The sequence below is a fragment of the Podarcis liolepis genome, assembly GCF_965112155.1.
Source record: "Podarcis liolepis genome assembly, chromosome: 17".
In the NCBI taxonomy this organism is placed as follows: domain Eukaryota; kingdom Metazoa; phylum Chordata; class Lepidosauria; order Squamata; family Lacertidae; genus Podarcis; species Podarcis liolepis.
The window spans coordinates 38,862,518-38,881,279 of record NC_139571.1 but is presented as its reverse complement, the minus strand read 5'-3'; the positions used below and the strand labels follow the sequence as shown (position 1 = coordinate 38,881,279).

At 41.0% G+C, this 18,762-nt stretch overlaps 1 protein-coding gene and 1 long non-coding RNA gene across 8 annotated transcripts in view; both read left to right on the top strand.

Annotated features, from left to right (window-relative positions):
* GNE (glucosamine (UDP-N-acetyl)-2-epimerase/N-acetylmannosamine kinase) overlaps nt 1–17,953 on the top strand; it is a 38,039-nt gene extending 20,086 nt beyond the window's left edge. For 4 of the 7 annotated variants that reach the window (XM_083481714.1, XM_083481713.1, XM_083481715.1 and 1 more), the window contains exons 3-12: nt 477–928; nt 2,409–2,561; nt 2,807–3,019; nt 4,598–4,685; nt 6,299–6,509; nt 8,508–8,637; nt 9,375–9,596; nt 11,023–11,205; nt 12,388–12,504; nt 13,279–17,953. In XM_083481714.1, coding sequence (XP_083337840.1) covers nt 477–928; nt 2,409–2,561; nt 2,807–3,019; nt 4,598–4,685; nt 6,299–6,509; nt 8,508–8,637; nt 9,375–9,596; nt 11,023–11,205; nt 12,388–12,504; nt 13,279–13,514 — 2,005 coding nt within the window. In that variant the 3' untranslated portion in view covers nt 13,515–17,953. The remainder of the gene's footprint in view (nt 1–476; nt 929–2,408; nt 2,562–2,806; nt 3,020–4,597; nt 4,686–6,298; nt 6,510–8,507; nt 8,638–9,374; nt 9,597–11,022; nt 11,206–12,387; nt 12,505–13,278) is intronic. The other 3 variants (XR_014520549.1, XR_014520550.1, XR_014520551.1) reach the window with 1 other exon arrangement.
* LOC310696537 overlaps nt 1–18,762 on the top strand; it is a 243,674-nt gene that overhangs the window by 205,300 nt on the left and 19,612 nt on the right. The gene's annotated exons all lie outside the window — the stretch shown is intronic.

Here is an 18,762-nt window from a genome sequence, read left to right as displayed (position 1 = left end):
TAACACTAATAACGATGCTGGAACATCACAAGTGTTTCGTCTTTCCCCTTTCATTGTGTCTCAGCAGTGTTCATTTCCTCTTACTAACAGCAAAATAGTTTTATTTTGGCACACTGCAGTTTCATTTTTATATTACTAGTTTTTAAATCCTGTGATTATATCAGAAGTTATGTTTAAGCACTAGAATGCTGTTCATCTCCATATTCATAAAGTGGAATTGGAGCAACATTCACTTTCACAAGTGACTATAATGTTGATCATCTGAATCCATTATCACTTGGGATAAACTTTTGGAACCTAGAGTATCCAAACCCCTCAGCCATAGATAAACATAGAAATTTTAATAGTTTGTAACTAGTTGCATGGGTTTAAAAAATGTTATTATTTCCTAATGTTAGTCATACATTGTCAAAGAAACACCATTTTATGAAACACCATTTTGCAATTTTAACACTTTCCCCTCTTCCTCTTCCCAGTAACACTTACCGTATGATTGAACAGGACGACTTTGACATCCACACTAGGTTACACACAATAGTGAGAGGAGAAGATGAGGCAGCCATGGTGGAGTCTGTAGGCCTTGCCTTGGTCAAGCTGCCAGATGTCCTCAATCGTCTGAAGCCTGACATAATGATAGTCCATGGAGACAGGTTTGATGCTTTAGCATTAGCAACATCTGCAGCCTTAATGAACATTCGAATTCTTCATATTGAAGGCGGAGAAGTCAGCGGTACTATAGATGACTCCATCAGACATGCCATAACCAAGCTGGCTCATTACCATGTGTGTTGCACAAGAAGTGCAGAGCAGCATTTGATATCTATGTGTGAAGACCATGACCGTATCCTCTTGGCAGGCTGCCCTTCATATGATAAGTTGTTATCTGCCAAAAACAAGGACTACATGAGCATTATCCTCATGTGGTTAGGTAGGTGTGCTGTGAATATAGGCTATCCGACCTGTGACCCTCCAAGCTGAATGCAGGCCACCAGCTTTATATGACAGCCTAATAATAGTGGTTGCAGGTACAGACCAAAGGGGATGTTTTGTACCCCGTAATGGGGCTGCCATCATGGTTAGTGGGATGCATTTGGCTTGGTGTGTCACACATTGTGCAGTCTTTCTTTAGGTTGTGTGTTGGAGATTGGTGCTGTTCTCTTACCTCTGATTAGAGGAGTACGGAAGGCTTATTCAGGAACACACAAGTATCATCATGTGAGGCTGGTTTGTGTACAGTTTGGCTGTGAACATTTGCCCTTTGTCACCTCTGTTCCAGCCTTTCCCTGGTGTTATCCATTAGCTTGGGGTTACAGATCACAAGGACACCCTTCATACATTTGGTAGGCTGTCCTGCTGCTGACAAACTGACAATGTGGGATAGTGTTAGGTAGGCAGAGGTAGGGTTATAATCTCAGTTGCACTCTCCTGTCTCACAGGATTATTCTTGCATGTTCCTAAATGCCCAGAGTCTGACTCCTGTTAATGTCTTCATAAGTAGACATTTTGGAGTGAAAATTAGGGTCTGTTAATCTTGGGGTATATGGAGAATATTGTCGAACCCTGAGAGAATTTTGCATTAAGAACAATGAATGTAAGGCATGTACAATAAACAGTGTAGCAGAATATATTTCAAAGACTTCGGATTTGTTGTAACGATCCAGATGAGCCAATTCAATTCTTTGGGGTTTGACAATATAAGTTCTTAAATGTAAATCTTCTCCTGCATTGGGGGTACAAACTGCTTATTAGGTTTTGGGTGGAATTCAAAATAAATTGAACCAAGTATTGTATAATATACAGAGACTAGAATCCAATATCTCTGATTGTCTTTAAAATAAATGAAGACACCTTCCTTTTAAGGCCAAAGATTGTCACAAAGCTGAACAGATAAATGATTGTACTAAAATAATCTGGCACCATACATACCGTATTTTTCGCTCTATAAGACGCACCAGACCATAAGACGCACCTAGTTTTTGGAGGAGGAAAACAAGAAAAAAAATATTCTGAATCCCAGAAGCCAGAACAGCAAGAGGGATTGCTGCGCAGCGAAAGCAGTGATCCCTCTTGCTGTTCTGGCTTCTGGGATAGCTGCGCAGCCTGCATTCGCTCCATAAGACGCACACACATTTCCCCTTACTTTTTAGGAGGGAAAAAGTGAGTCTTATAGAGCAAAAAATACGGTAATTCAGTCTTGATCAGATCTTTCCAAATCACTTGTAGATAATGCAAGAAATACTCCAGGTGACGACTGTAATGACTTCAGAACAATTTATTTTTTATTTCACAGTGGAATAAATCTTGAGTAATTTCCCAGAATGAAATATGGGGTTTTTTGGTTCTTGTCCAACCCAATTAATTATATTACTTTTTTAAAGCTGGGTTTTGTTTTTACTTTGCTTTTACAGGTGAAGACGTAAAACCAAAGGATTATATAATTGCTTTACAGCACCCAGTGACCACAGACATTAAACATTCCATAAAGATGTTTGAATTGACTTTGGATGCCTTAATCTCTTTTAACAAGAGGACGTTGGTTTTATTTCCAAATATTGATGCAGGTGAGGGAAAAGATTTCTTATTCAAGGAATCTAAAGTTAATATTGTAGCCTGTGAAGAGAATGAAAAATACTTGTTTTTGAATGCTACCAGATGCAGCCCCTCGGGCCCATCAGCTCCCAGATGGTTGCCCAGAAGGGAATATGGCTCTCAGACTGAAAAGGTTTCCCCATTCCTGGTGTACATCGTGATGCTTCCAAAATTCAGTTACTTACCGTTAAGTGATCTACTGTTATTTTCATTACAGGGAGCAAAGAAATGGTTCGGGTAATGAGGAAGAAGGGTGTTGAACACCACCCCAATTTTCGAGCAGTAAAGCATGTTCCATTTGACCAGTTCATTCAGCTGGTGGCTCACGCTGGCTGTATGATTGGAAACAGCAGCTGTGGTGTGCGAGAGGTTGGGGCATTTGGTACTCCTGTCATCAATCTTGGGACACGCCAGATAGGAAGAGAAACAGGTATTGTATTCAAATAAGGCTAGCAGTGTTCTTGTAGCATAAGTTTTCATGGACAGGAGCCCATTCCATTGGAAATGTGAAGTGTTATCCTTGGTTAGTAGGCGTATATGTCTGTACTGGATACATGCAGAGCTACCTTCCTGCATTTCTTTTCTTAGATGTGCCCCACTTTGTTACTTAGAAATGATAACTGGCAAATGGGTTTTGTGGCTGTTTTTAAATAAGGGGAAAATATATTTTCTGCAACCCATGTATCAGAAATGTATAATAAAGCATTATGTCTTTTGACCAACTGAGGAAGCCACCAGGTAGAACAGGAAACCAGACAGTAATGTTGCTAATGGAGCAAAAATTGCTTTAGCATTCTCTTGGCATGGAAAAAAAGAGCCTCATACTTGGGGCAGGGAATAACTTTGACAAAGGAAATAAATCCAATTCCCCCTCCCCCCACGGAATAACTAAAGCTGCAAGGGAGGAGAGAAGGCGAAGAAGCTTGCTGTCAACCCATCTTTTGGCCCAGATGCTATCCAGTATTGTGAGCACTTTGAACTTGAAAGGTTATTGCCAAAGACAAGCCTTGTTGTGATAGCTCTGTGGCTTCAGATACAAAGGGTCAGAACAAGCTCTCTCACACAAACTCTCTGAAGCCATCCTGGTGGAGGGGAGAGGGCTTGGGTGTGTTTTGTACCTGGCTTAAGCAGAGACACTGCTTGCCTGAATGTGGGGACTGAAATGTCCAAAGAGGACGTAAGGTCAAATAAGGGGGGAAATCCTCTTCTTCCATGCTCATCTTTTTCTTCTCTGCATTGTTTGGTCACGGGGCCCGTTTGTACTATTGCATTATCAAAGCCCATTTCATTGTGCAGCAGTGATCAAGGCACACCACATACTATGGAATTAATGGGCACAAGCAACCATATCTGTATTTGAGTTCCTGTTTTAGAGTCATTTGGCCTACAGAGGATCAAACAGTTGGGGACCAGGCAGCTTGGGCTCCGAGTTCTGTATAATGTAGCCAAGTGCTTTAAGTACTTGCTTGGCGATCACACTGCTATAAGAGTGTGCTGTGCTTTTTGCCACGCTTTCAGGGAACACCATGTACACTTTTACACGTTCAGCACCGTAGTTGAACTTTAATTCATATACACAGACTGTCATTGCCAAAAGTGTGAAAACAATAGTATAATTATCTTAAAATTGAATAGTTATAGTCAATAGCGGACGGTGGAGTGGGGCGGAGAGGCTCACTTGACTTCCCAACAGTTGAACCACTGTTTATTATTACAGGGGAAAGGCAGTGGGAAGGTCAGTGCTGTTTGCACTTCACCAGCCTCCTCACCCCTTCCCCTCTCCTTCCTGGCCAGGTAAGCACGGCCGCTGCACCATGCAATCTGCCACTGATTATACTAGCCTATCTGCCTGCAATGCAGGTGTAACACCTCTCCAACTCCAATCTCATCACTTGTAACTATGCCTGGTGAGGATATGTTGGTAGCGTTCAAAAGCAAGTATTTTTCATTTTTAATTCATTTTCTTCCTAAATATTGCTGCTATCACTTTTCCAAAAACAAAATCAAGGTGAAAATGTCCTTCACGTTCGTGATGCTGACACACAGGACAAAATACTGCAAGCTCTGCACCTCCAGTTTGGGAAACAATATCCTTGGTAAGTACAGTCATCATTAAAATAGTGAAAATACCTTTGTTATGTTTCAACTTTCCCCTGCTGGTTAAGCAGCAGCAGTGCCACTGGTCAGGAAGGTGGCAGTGTGGCATCACACTGGGCTCCTCTGCCAATATGCCAAGTGCAGTTGCACCACAGATTTGTTTAAAGCTATTACAATACTGACAGTTACATTTTTGTTAATCCCCAATACGTATTTTTTTAACTTTCCCTAATACATATTAAAGTTTGTGTCACTAGCAGATAAATGTTAAGCTTTAATACAGGAAGGGCCTGTGACTACACCAGCATATAGCTAACAAGTGCTAGTGCCATTCTGGTTTTGCACAGGTGTTGCATTTATATTGCAGAAATAACGTGTAGATATAATTATTTAGGATCAAATTCTCATCTACAACTAGCACTGGTGAAGTTTTTCCCCATGATGTTGGTGAAACACTGTTCAGCCACGTTTTATAGAGGATATCATCATTATGTAAAATAGAACTGTTTTATTTCTGTGAATTGATCTGATGCTGACAGTGTTGGTTGAGCCCCTTACACCAGAGTCTTAATGGCAACAAACTGTCTTAAAGTTGGGTATCCTACATTATTCCCCTTTCCTTTTTGTAATAAGAAGTTTGTAGTGTGACTATATTAAACTTAAATTGCAATGTTGATAGTGTGCAGCAGATAAGAGGCTGAACTCCAAATGAGGAACTCCCTGTTTTAAATCTTTTGTCTGCCACAGACAGCTTTAGGGCAGCCACATTCTCTCAGCCATAGCTCTCCCTTGTAATATAGGAATAATAATACTAACTCACTTTACAGGATTCTCAGGATTACTGAGATAATGAATATAAAGCACTTTGCACACTCAAAAGCTCTATATACATACGTTCTCATCAGACTCGCAGCTCACTTAGGTTACTAATCCATCACATGGAACTCTTCGACATAACTGTAGGAATCTTTAACGCTTTCATTCTTCTGTGGGTGTATTTCAGTGCTTGATAAAAATGTGTCTGTACTGCACTCTTTCTCTAGCTGATCTTTATATCTTTACCATTTCCCATCACTTTCCTATGCGTCATTACAATCTGTCTCATATAGTCTGATTTAATGCAGAGCTACTCAGAAGTACATCCCCCAGAGTTAAGTTTGGTTTACTTCCAGTTAAGGATGGATAGAATTATAGCTTCTGGTTTTTATGTACAGTGCCAAGGTCATAAGCACAGTAGAAATAGTTAGAATAATATAAGTGCATAATTTTGCCAACTAGGCAAAAACCCAGCTAGATTCTTGAATAAGCTGTATGCAAGTTGATATATAGATCTATGAAAAATGTCATTTTAGATATTCTTAAATGTAGTTTTCCAGTTGAAATAGATGAGATTTAAATTTACTTAACTTTTGACTAAATTCATTTAACTTTTCAAATTTATGTTTCCTATAAATTTGCAAATCAGTTATCACAAGCGCAAATTCTTCCTGAAAAAATTGTATTTTTGTCTTCTTCCCCCCTACTTGCAATCTAGAAATCGTCGATTAGGAAATTAAGGTGTGTAGTTTTGTAACATGTCGCCTACATTAATTGCTGTTATTTGATGTTATAGTTCAAAGATATATGGAGATGGGAATGCTGTTCCAAGAATCCTAAAGTTTCTTAAGTCTATTGATCTTCAAGAACCCCTTCAGAAGAAATTCTGCTTCCCTTCTGTAAAGGAAAACATCTCTCAAGATATTGACCATATCCTTGAGACCCAGAGTGCTCTGGCAGTGGATCTGGGTGGAACAAACCTCCGAGTTGCAATTGTCAGCATGAAGGTAATTATAAACAGTAAGACCGGGTGGGAACTTCCATTGGGGAGGATGGGGTGGGGTGCGCAGTGCAATTTTAAAGAAGATTAATGGATCACGTTTAAAAAACCATGCAGAATGTGCATGTTTATCTATTTATGCGGTACTGTTTTTGAGGTTGGTCCAAAGGCTTCAGCTGGTGCAGAACACAGTGGATGGGTTGTTTTTGGTGGCAAACTACCACTAGGATATAACACCTTGCTAGTTAGATTTGTACTGGCTGCCAATCCGCTACTAGGCCACATAGAAGGTTTTGGTATTTACAGACAACGGTCTATATAAAAGCAGCATATTTAGTAGACTGCCTTATCCCTAACATACCACCAAATAGGTCACTGCATTCTGCAGGAGAGTTCCTCATCAGAAGCCTGCTCTACAGTAAGATGGAGCAGGAATTTTAGTGTTCTGCCCCTGTCCTGCAGAACACCATCCCTGCTAAGATACGACATTTCCCATAAATTATTGGATACATCTTTCTTTCAAAAGCTTCTGTTGCAGGTTTTGAAAAGCTCATAATGTTAGTTTTGTGCTGTTTTTAACTGTTTTTGTTATGTTTTGTTCATCACTTTGGGACATATGTGGAAGGCAATTAATAAATAACTAACAATTTCACCCAACCATAAGGCAGTTCTGTAGGGAGAGTAGCAAGTTGGCACTAAATTAGCTGCATAGGAAAAGCCCTCTGAAACCCAAAGGCATAAGAATTTCCTATCTGATATACAGCCTACTTCAATAAGTTTATATTGATCCATAGTCATAAAACAAAACTTACAGCTATAGCCATACATGAATGTCCCAGCAATCCAAAAAGGGTTGTACACTTGAATTCAAACAATTCACAGAAGAAGGTGTAAGTCAAAATCCTATTCAACACTCTTGGGAGTGGTATTGAACCACTTAAAAAACAGGAAGAAAGTCTGTCATATGCAGGTTACATCCTGGTTGATGGTGATAGCTGCATACAAACAAGGCATATCTCCAACAAGATGAACCCCTGTGCTATGCAAGTGGAAGGCATTATGTGGGGTGGGTCTCCCATGCTAGTCAGCCCTGCTCTAAATTGATTAAAAAATGTATTCCTGGTGAATAACTTAAAACATTTTTTAAAAAGCTTGATTTTATTTAATGAAAGGGTTGGCATCTACCTGTCTCAGGAGACAGTGAAGAAGTGCATCTTGGGGCGGGGGGGAATCAAACAATTGGAAGGTAGCAGTGCCTTCTGTGGTTGTAAAGAACAATATGGGAGAGACATGTTTTGTTGCAGCTGGGGCAGATGAAGGTGTCTGGTTGTGCTGCTGAAGATGTACCATGGCATTTCTTTTCTCTGCGCTCCTCCTAGCGGTCCTTCCTCTTCTGGTCACTGCTACGTGTGCAGGACCTGTCTGTCTGTTTCCAGCCACTGCAGCCACCTGCAACCTTACATTACTTCATTACTTATTTAAAGTAAACTCTTATTAAGAGTATGGGTGACAAGCACTGTTTCAGAAGGGATATTCTCCCCTTCACACTTGCAGAGGAGGGATCCTTTTCTAAGATGGCACCTGCTGTGAAATACTCACACGCCATCTAAAAACAAAGCTAGTGTGCTTATTTCCCTTAGATTGTTTTTATTGCTCCATTGCTCCTTTCCTGCTGTAGAGTGTGTTGACCTCACCATTTTCCTCCCATCTGGAGTGCAAACAGTCTTTGGACCAGCAATTAAGCATAGACTGAGCTTGGGCATATAGCTTGTAGGAGTAGGATATGCCAGTTGAGTACATCCCATCCCTGAATGAAAGCCCAGGGAGGTTGCATGTCCACACACAGACACTTCTGTCTCCTCAGCTTACATTTGTATACTATGCATATTCTCCTGCTCTTTGATCCCTGTCACATATTTGACAGCCTGCGGAGAAGCCACTTTTAATATAGTTGTGGTCAGTTAGAAAAATATGAGAAGCTTAATGGCGTTTCCCTCTCACTTAGGGTGAAATAGTTAAGAAATATACCCAGCTGAATCCAAAAACCTACGAGGACAGAATAGCGTTGATCCTCAAGATGTGTGTAGAGGCTGCCTCAGAAGCAGTAAATCTGAACTGCAGAATTCTGGGTGTGGGTAAGTTTTTAACAAACATTTTATTTTTTTTCCTTCACTAAAGGAGAACATTAAATCAAAGTGCTATATATTTCAAAGATAATTACTATATTTATTGATTTAGAACATTTTGTTGAACAGAGTTCCCTGGGTGGGTTACACAATGCTGGATCTGCTGTGCAATTTAAAGTGATTTACTACAGAAAACAGTTAAAGGCAGATCTGTTTGTAATTATAAACTGCAAAATGCATTACTATGTTATATTAATGCTTATATATAGTTCTGTAATTCTGCACCTTGTGCTTTTCATAGCAAGTTGCTAAATTCTGCAAAAGTAATTTGCATTTGCACATACAGATTTGATCATAGTCTTTTCCTTTGAGACTAAAGGGGGAAAAGGCACTGATTGCAGTACTGAAGGTTGGGGTGACATAGAAGACACAGCCCTAATCAGCCTTTAAGTCCTTTGCAGCTTCTGGGATCCCTTTTACTTTTATATCAATGAGATGTGTGATAGACAAGGAACAATGAAGGACAAGTCAAAATATGAAGCCAGCTAGTGCTGTTGATGCATCTCCTTTAAAGTTTGAAGAAAATGAGTGACAGTTTGTAGCTTGCTTAGGGGGGATTACTGATGACTGCCTATTTTTATTTGAAAATCTGAAAGGTGTTTCTGAATGGCAAGATTTTTATTTATTTTTTGTATATTATAAACACCGGATTTAGATGCTCTCCTTTCTGGTTCTTTGTGGCTCAGGTATTTCTACTGGTGGACGAGTAAATCCCCGAGAAGGCGTTGTCCTTCATTCCACAAAACTTATTCAGGAGTGGAATACGGTTGATCTGCGGACTCCGATATCAGATGTGCTTCACTTGCCAGTGTGGGTAGACAATGACGGTAACTGTGCAGCTTTGGCAGAGAGAAAATTTGGGCAAGGAAAAGGAGTGGAAAACTTCGTAACCCTCATCACTGGTACAGGTATGTAATGGGAATTAGTGTTGCTTGTGCGTAAAATGCAAACTGCTCCAAGCTGGTTGTATAGCTAAACCTTTCCCTGGTTTGACAGCCCTTACAACGCAACTGTCTTAGTCACTGGCAGAATCCGTCACTGGGCGTCTCCTAAACTTCCTCCAACTTCTTTGACTCCAAGTCTCCTCCTAGATTCTCTGCGCGGAAGCCTTCTGCGCAGCGTGGGCGTGCCAAGCGGAGGTCCTGTGCTCTCTCCGCTGATTTCACTGGAAGAGTCTCGGAGCCTCCCCTCCGCAATACTCTCAGCCTCCCCTTTCTCCCTGGTGTCCCCTGGATTTCCTTCCCCAGCGGAAGCTCTCTCTCTCTCCTTGCTAGTTCCCTCCCCTGCATCATTGGAGCGTCTTACCTCTCCTCTCGCCTCTGATGGCAGTTCCCTGACAAGGTATCTATGTGCTTCGGCCAAAATCCAGCGTAGAGCTAAACCACTGAAATCCTGCATTTTAAACACATTTAAATATTGTGTTGGATCATAATAGCTACTCAAAGCAGTAGTTATTTTTTTAAAATGAATTATGTGCCAGTGGTTGCCGTTTGAACCTGACTGTTCGCTATGACATTTAATTTCCCTTAACCTATAGGAAACATGTGGCCATTTTGGGTAGTAGCAGCTCAAATAGCAAGCTTTTCCTCATTGATTATGGCACTCATAGAAGAGCATGTATGAGTCAAATCAAACTTGCTAATTCTCAGATACAAGTTCAAGAAGGAATTGCTGCAAAATGGAGTGGGGGGCCCTTCCACAAGCATCCCCTGTGCACCATTTAGTGCAGGGGTAGGCAACCTAAGGCCCGTGGGCTGGATGCGGCCCAATGGCTTTCTCAATCTGGCCGGCGGATGGTCCAGGAATCAGTGTGTTTTTACATGAGTAGAATGTGTGCTTTTATTTAAAATGAATCTCTGGGTTATTTGTGGGACATAGGAATTCGTTCATATATTTTTTTCAAAATATAGTCCGGCCCACCACATGGTCTGAGGAACGGTGGACTGGCCCACGGCTGAAAAAGGTTGCTGACCCCTGGTTTAGTGCTATTCATTGAGGTCCTCTGACCCTTTGGATAGATTTTCCTGGAGTACAAGGAGGAGGAGATGGAAATGCCCCTTCCATACTTCCTTCTGCTCACAGTTATACCCAAGCCGTAATGTTGTTTAACCACTTTGGGATGTGTTAACTGAGATTGAAATACTGCATATAATTGAAATAAATAAATAAATAGGTCTGGAAAATATATCAAAATGAAATGGAAATTTACAAATTCTAGTAGCAGAAGGTGCCTGACATTTATTTTCTAGAATTTTGTTGTTTTCTATCGCATGAATTAGAAAGAAAGAAAAAGTTTTAAAGTGGCAACCACAAATGTGTTTTCGTGTCTTATAGGTATTGGCGGTGGAATCATTCATCAGAATGAATTGATCCATGGAAGTTCTTTTTGTGCTGCTGAGCTTGGGCACATTGTAGTCTCTTTAGATGGACCCGAGTGCCTGTGTGGGAGCCATGGATGTATCGAAGCGTATGCTTCTGGAATAGCCTTGCAGAGAGAAGCTAAGAAGTTGCACGACGGTAGGTGGAACCTATTTCTCTTTTTTTGTTAACCACATTATGTGCATATTGCAAGCAATCTAAAAGGAAAAAAGTTCATATACAGAACGTTCATTTAAATAATTACAGTGTCAGAATACTAAATATAGTTTTGGTAGCAGCATTTTCAAGGGCAATTTTACTTTGCTGTCAGTAGCCAAGCCAGTATAATTTACTTGCAAAGCAAGTCCACATCTGAACTATGCACACATGTTGCATAGGCATTCTCAACAGAAAGCCAGGTGTTTTACAAGACTGCTCAAAGTAGCCCAGTATGACTGAATATAAGGCAATTTCCTCCGGCCATATACGTTTGAATACCTTTATTTGGTGAAATGCCGCTTTTTATGTCTTCTCAGCTGCCTCATTCTCATGATGAAACTTTGGCAGTAGCTACTTTAAGACCTCACAGCAGCTTTGTTTTATTTTAAAGTTGATAAATTACTTAAATCACACCACTTTACATTGATAAAGAATTCTCAGCTCCACTGGTTCTAGTCACCAGATAGTGGCTCTTCTGTTTATAGGGAGCAGAAAAAGAGAGGGGCCGGAAATCAAAAAACACCCCACTGATAATGATTAGCATAGTATATTATTTACTATATAATAATATATATTATAATATATTATTATAGCATGAGTAGTATAGTACTGAGTGGCATAATATCTGTGTGACTGGTGGGGCAGCCACAGCAATAGCCTCCAGGCAGTGGCATAACTGCTACTTGGGAAAAGAGGGTTGAGGCAGAGGTAAGGTTGGGACTGCACCTGCAAATTCAATCTGGTGCTCCTACTGTTCCACCTGCACATGCCTGACCTCACCGTTTTGCTTCTCCTGGAAAGTGCTAGTAATGCCCCTTTGTAGCTCTGCTCCACCAAACCCCACCCCACCCATGGTCTGACGATAGTTTAAGCAATAATACTATGTTGAATCATGCATGCACAAGCAATCCAATGGGGTATCTCTACAGAGTAGTTTCATATCATCAAAGAGCTACAAGGGCCTTGTACTTACTTGCTCCCATCAGGATCTGTATTTTGTTGGCTTCTTATGACTGGTGAAATGTAACAAACCACTAGCCTGTTTATGGTAGTGCTTGAATTGTAACACCTTGTTCTCTTCCCTTTTCTCTCCCCCCCCCTTTTTTTTTTTGGTTCAAGCAGAGGATTTATTGTTAATTGGGGGGATGTCTGTAATGAAGGAAGAAGTAGTAACGGCTGCACATCTCATTCAGGCAGCCAAACTAGGAAATACAAAAGCTGACCATATTGTCAAAACAGGTAAGAATGCAAACATGGAGCAGAAATCTTTGTTAGAATCCTGGCTAGGGATAAAGATGTGGTGTGGTGAGACTGGGGAATATTTGCTGTCTGAAAAACTGGTTCTGTTTGCAGGCAACGCATGGACGTTTTGCAGATAGCTGTCTGACATAACCTGAATGAAGGCCCTTGTCACTTCAGCTGTGTCCTGTTCTTCTCTTCTTTGCTGGGTGTTCTAAGCATCAGTCCAACCCACAATTTAAGAAACTATATATGCTCCTAAACAGAATAATACCTATCAGGGAATGTTGCTTTCTGGGACATTCTGGCATTTCTATTCCCGTGCTAGATTGCAGTGCAATATTATTTTGTGAATCTTGTGTTAGCTGTCTTGAGATCTTCTCTGGGATGTAAGCCTTCAAAATAAATAAGTACTGTGTACACATTAAATAAATGAAATTTGTCACATGATACCAGAACCTTTTTAAAATTAGTTTTAATGACTCTTGATATTAAGCTGCCCTAAAATAAAAGCAGGCAGTAGCTTTATTTTTGACATTTGAAAGTGGTGTAAGCGAGACATGGTGTTGCACACTCACCCCCACTATTACCTCTAATAAACATGTTTCATGGTGTGTTAAGAACCTTGCAAAATCTCTTTGTATATGACAGTGAAGCAAAAGAACTGTAGATATAGACCAAGGACAAGACTACTTCTGTGGAAGCATTTTTCAACTTTAAAAAGTTGCCTCTTGACCATTGCCATATTCATACTTCTGTTTCTTCTTTTCACAGCAGGGAAAGCTCTGGGCCTTGGAGTTGTGAACATCCTGCACACTATTAACCCCTCCCTTGTGATACTTTCTGGCATCCTTGCAAGCCATTATATCAACGCTGTCAAGGATGTGATTCATCAGCAGGCCTTGTTCTCTGTGCAGAATGTCCAGGTGGTTGTCTCAGAGCTGTCGGATCCTGCTTTGCTTGGAGCTGCTAGTATGGTTCTGGACTATACGACACGCAGGATATACTAGGCAAACCATTGGAAACACATTACTGCAGTTTATAGCAGCTCTCTGAAAGGAGAAGTTTCTTACTGAAGTCAACTTTTTTTTTAAGTAGGCTAGTAGGGTCTTCAAATCTATATCTTACTTTTTTAATGTGCTGTTTCATTGGGTGCTGGAAGAACACAGGATCCTGGGAAGATTGCTCACAGGGAGACTTTCTCACAACTAAATAATTCCTGGGGATGTCTGAATGCCAGACATCTAAAAATAAAAATGAGAGACGTGAATTCCCTTACTACTTCCTACCCATGGATTTTCCAGCTACATGAGCCAAGACATAGTCATCTCAGTAACCAGAAACTGGAATAGTCATTAAAGAAAGAAACCTTCCATATGAATGTTTGCAAGGGTTCCTGCCTCTGCAGAGGCTAAATGAGCAGCTATGATCTTGATGAGAGACTTCAACAATTGTAATGCTAGACTATCCAGCAGTATGCAGTGATCATCCATGTATTTATTTGTTAAATTAATGTTGAAAAACCTAGTTTAGAAGAAGAGCCCAATGATATATGATGCACTTACAAGTACAGCTTCCAAGAGCCTAGACAACATGCTAGGATGAAGAAGAAAGTGATTATCTTTGTCACATCCGCCTGTAGTGGCGTTTTATCCTCTAATGTGGAGGTTAAAGACACTTCCTGGTCTTTTGTTGCAGCTTCATGTTTAGAGGACTGTGCAGTTAACCTCAGTAGTCTTTTGTGTTCCGTTCTTTCTTTGCTTATCCATGCTGGTGGCTAGACAACTGGTTGGAGAAAGGAATCTTGTCTGATGTGTGCGTGTATCATTCAACACTTGCTTTGTCTTCATTGTCTGGATAAATTCCACACTTAAACTGACCTTCAAAGATGTCACAGCAGCCCAAGCACTAATCTATTTATGTGCCTATTTTCTATAGGTAGATTTTTGTTAGGCTACCTTACAATGCTCCTAAGAATAGCCTCAGCTATATGTTGCCCCTTGAGGCTGCAAGTCTAAGCAGGGTTACTCAGAAGCAAGAACTGGTTCTTTATACAGCACTACAGGCATGCCAATATTTGACTAATGTTTGTAGTAACCATGGTTGAAGACGTTAATTGGAGACTGGCTGCAGACTCATCAATGGCTGTGTTCCTTGAGGTGTTCGAAGATGCAGTTCTCTCCAAACCAGCTGTATGTGCTGATTTGGTTTGGTCCAAAATGTACTGCAGGGTCAGGGTCTTTTTAACGGTTTGAAAGTCCTTACTTTGAAAATTGTGATCTGTTGCTAAATACGACCCTCTGTGCTTCTTTGTCTGGCCCTTGCAATTCTCCTTGGGCCACACCCTTCACCAGCCCTACTTTAAATGCCAAGTAGTTTTTGCTGGCTGGGATGTGTCTTTAAACTCTGGTAATGCCTCTTCCCTGCCCGGAGGGAGAATAGAAAGGGGTGGGTATAGAAATTGGCCTACTGCGCAAAGGTAAATTTTACTTTCATTGCTCTGCTCACTTTGGGTTCTGCCCTCAGCCCATCCCAGCAACATCACAGTTCAAGCCAAGGTTTGGAGTAATGCTGGTGAAAAGTGTGGTGTGGGGCCCAGAAAGCAGTCCTCAGGTGTTCCCCTGCCTTGGGCTGTGTCCATTTTGTAACTCAGAGTGTATTTAATTAGATCAAGTGAAGGGCTCTCCTCCTTTTCCTAATTAATCCCCCCACCAAACTGCAGGAATATTTTTAGCTTTAAAATGTTCACGATCCTTAAAACTGTATAGCTTCCTGGATTGGTGGGGGAAAGAGAATTGAGTTGTGAGGCAAGTGCATATGCCTCAGTTCTCATTCTTTCAGCCTCAGACAGTTATCCTAAAGGGTAGTGTGTGTATACTTTTAGTTATTTAAAGAGTAATAGTCACCTCTCCTTCAGATTCATGTAAGCTGCTAGTAGAGAATTGATCACACCAATTTTGTTGTCCTTCAAATGATGCTGTTGCCCTACATTCCGTGTCTTCTGGGCAGTAAGCATGCTCATTCCTCTGGCTTTTTTTAATTGTACAAACTGATCGTTTTTTCTGCGTATCTCGAAACTTGCCAAATATACAGAAACTGCTACCTTGTATGTGGTTAGCCACTGTGGGCTACCTCATATGTTTTGCTGCATGGGACCACAAAAGTCCAGTATTGGATGGAACAAGGAGGAGCTCAAAGTGTAGTGTAGCTCTGACTTGCTTCCAAATTATTAAGTACAGGAACACTGAAGTTTGATGCTGGGGGAGTGGTAGTGATGACCATGTAATATGTAAATGGATTGCTGTGTTGTCAGTTTACCTCTGATTTGTCTTCTGTACACACTGGTGTGACTTGCCGAATTTTCTTGACTTGACTGATAAGCAGATTTGAGAGCTTTTGGTACTCACCAGCAGAAGCAGAGTTGTCTCGTGCTGCAATTTTCAGTGCATGGCGGTATGCTTCACTGTCACACTTTAGCCAGCAAGCAAAGGAAAGAAGGATTGCATGGGGTGGGGTGGAACAAAAATACTACGTACCCATCTTCATTGAGGTATGAATCCTGTAACACTGGCTGCGTCAAAGGTATATAGCTCAGTTTTCCGATTTATTTATTTTTAAACCATTGTCACCCCAGTTAATAGAACTATGGTTGTTGAATGTGGGTTATGTATATGATAACTGTTGGGCTTGCAGAGGCACACACATCTCGGATGAAATGTCAGATCATCATCAGGTCACTTTATGTGTGGAGGAAAGGAATGCCTATATTGAAAGACCCCAGAGCCAGTAACTGCTTATGCTCTTCTCTTGCTGGATAAGGATAAATTGGAGTTCTCCCTTAGACAATTTTAGAAAAATATCAAATATGTGACAACATACAAGGCCTGAATTACAGCCGAGTAGCAAAGACAAATGCACTCACCAACAGAGGGCAATACTGCACTTTTGTATTGTTTTAATTGCTGCTCCTATATAAATGGTACTCCTATTTATATCCAAATACCTTCAGTAGCTTCCTATTTAAGACTGCTCTGAATTGTTATCACCCCCCCCCATACCACAATGAAACTTGAGAATCAGTTTCCCTAAATGCTGTCCAGTTTGATGGGGGATAGTATGAACTTTGGGGGGGGGATTCCTGTCTCAAATCAAAAGTAGTGTAAGCATGTTAGCATTGGCTTGTTGTCCACTTTTAACTATTTCGTAGTCAGTGTTAGAAATTAGCCAGGCACTTTTTGCGACTGGCACGGGTTCAATTGTGACCACATGGAGATCTCCGGATGACAGGCTGGTGACTGACATCTTCCCCTGGCTTGGCCCCTCCAGCTTTCTTAAGCACGCAAGCAGAAGAGCTTATTTACTGCCTTTCCATCCCACCTTTTTCTCTAGGGGTACACGGTTCGCCCCATCCTCAGTTAATCCCTACAATGACCCTGCGAGGTAAGTGAAGAGGCTGTGACTTGCCCAAGGTCACTCGGTGAGCTTCAGGGTTCAAATTCCCACTCAGTCATGATTGCCCAGGTCCAAGTCCGATACTCTAACCACTACACCACACTGGCTTCCTAGAATGCTTCTGCTATGGGGCAGCTACTTAAATTAAGTACATAAATATGGAGAAAGGAAAATGTCAGTTAGAGAAGGATCTGAAATCTTGTCCTTGAAGCTTGAATTTGTTTTATACTGGATTGTTTTTATTTGGTGCTTCAATGTTTGTTTCTTTAAAATATAAAGTGTTATAGAAATGAAATTCAGAATAATAATCCACACTGTTGGGGGTGGGGATGACACCTAGACATACCGTTGTGGCTGTAACAGCCACATAATTCTTTCCAGGAAACAGTGAAGGCATACTGCATTGAGTAGGCTTTGGGATGAGGGGGAACTCTGATGGAATGAATTTATGAGCTGCTTGAAACTGCTGCTTTTATTAACTATATTGAGATAATTATTTTTTAATTTGTGTTTGGGGTCTGTAAATGTCTTAGTATGTTATAAACTACCCTAATGCCTTCTGACAAAGGGCAGTAGATCTCTTAATAAGCTGAATACCAACCATGTTGCTTTTAGGGGTGAATCATGCCCCTTCCTGTTAAAAAAATACATTTGTTGTTTGACTCCTTATGAAGTAATCACCTTTGTCTGATGCAATGGCGTGCATAAATGGTTATACTAGAGAAAGATGCTTAAGTGATAAGTGCAGAACATTAAATCAGTAGAGAATTACTGTATCAGATTTCATTGCCATTTTGTATTGCAATTTTTTTGTAGCCACAAAGAGTTGAGGATGTGAACATTGTCCTCGTTATAGAAACCTAGTTTGCCTCTTAAAATTAATTTTGTACCATTTTACTCTTTGGCCTACCAATTTCATTGAAAGACAAGGTTTACGTAGGTTATGTGTTATGTTGAACACTGAAGGTTTAAATAAAAATGAAAGCTATTAAATATGTCCCAGGTTTCTGGAATTATTTCATTTTCAATCAACACGTCACTCATGTAGTCTAAAGAAACCATACACATCAACCTATTACTAAATTCCTAAAATTGAAGGAGTGAAGCCATATAGAACACTGGTATTCAACTTGTGAGTCGGGAGTTGCCAACAGGAATGGACACAGCTGGCAAATCTGGTAAAATGAACTCCTAGCCGCAGAGAATACTTGGGCCCCTAGTGATAGCTGCGCAAGATGCCCAACATGGCTGCAGCCTATTCATTCATAGGCCTAGCTCAGATGCAGGGAAGCTTTGGCCTTCCGCATTTTGCTGAACTGCAACTCCCATCATCCCTGGTCATCTAGAATCCTAGGATTGCAGAGAAGAAACCGTAAGGGTCATCTAGTCCAACCCCCCTGCGGTGCAGGAAAATATCTCATGCTGTACTGACAGAGCTATGCAACATCTGCCATTCATGCTGGGGATGGTGCAAGTTGGAGGTTCAGCATCTTCTGGGGAGCAATGTTTCCCCACACCTGGCCTACTTCTTAGCCATGTGCAGAACACAACTACTAAACCACACTCAGGAGGTTCTCCCTTTGGCCAGCCACTAAGGAGATTGGGAACTCTCTGAGAAATGTGGAGGTTGCCAACACAGTACACTCCTATCCCACTGTGTAGGGCAAGCTAGGAGACATTCCTGAAATTAGAAACACTTCCAGCTCTTATGTGGAGACTGCCTCTCACCCCTCCACCCCCACCAAGCTAGCAATAAAATGAAGAAAGCTTGTTAGTGTTAGTATTAATGTGGAAGTTTGTTCAATG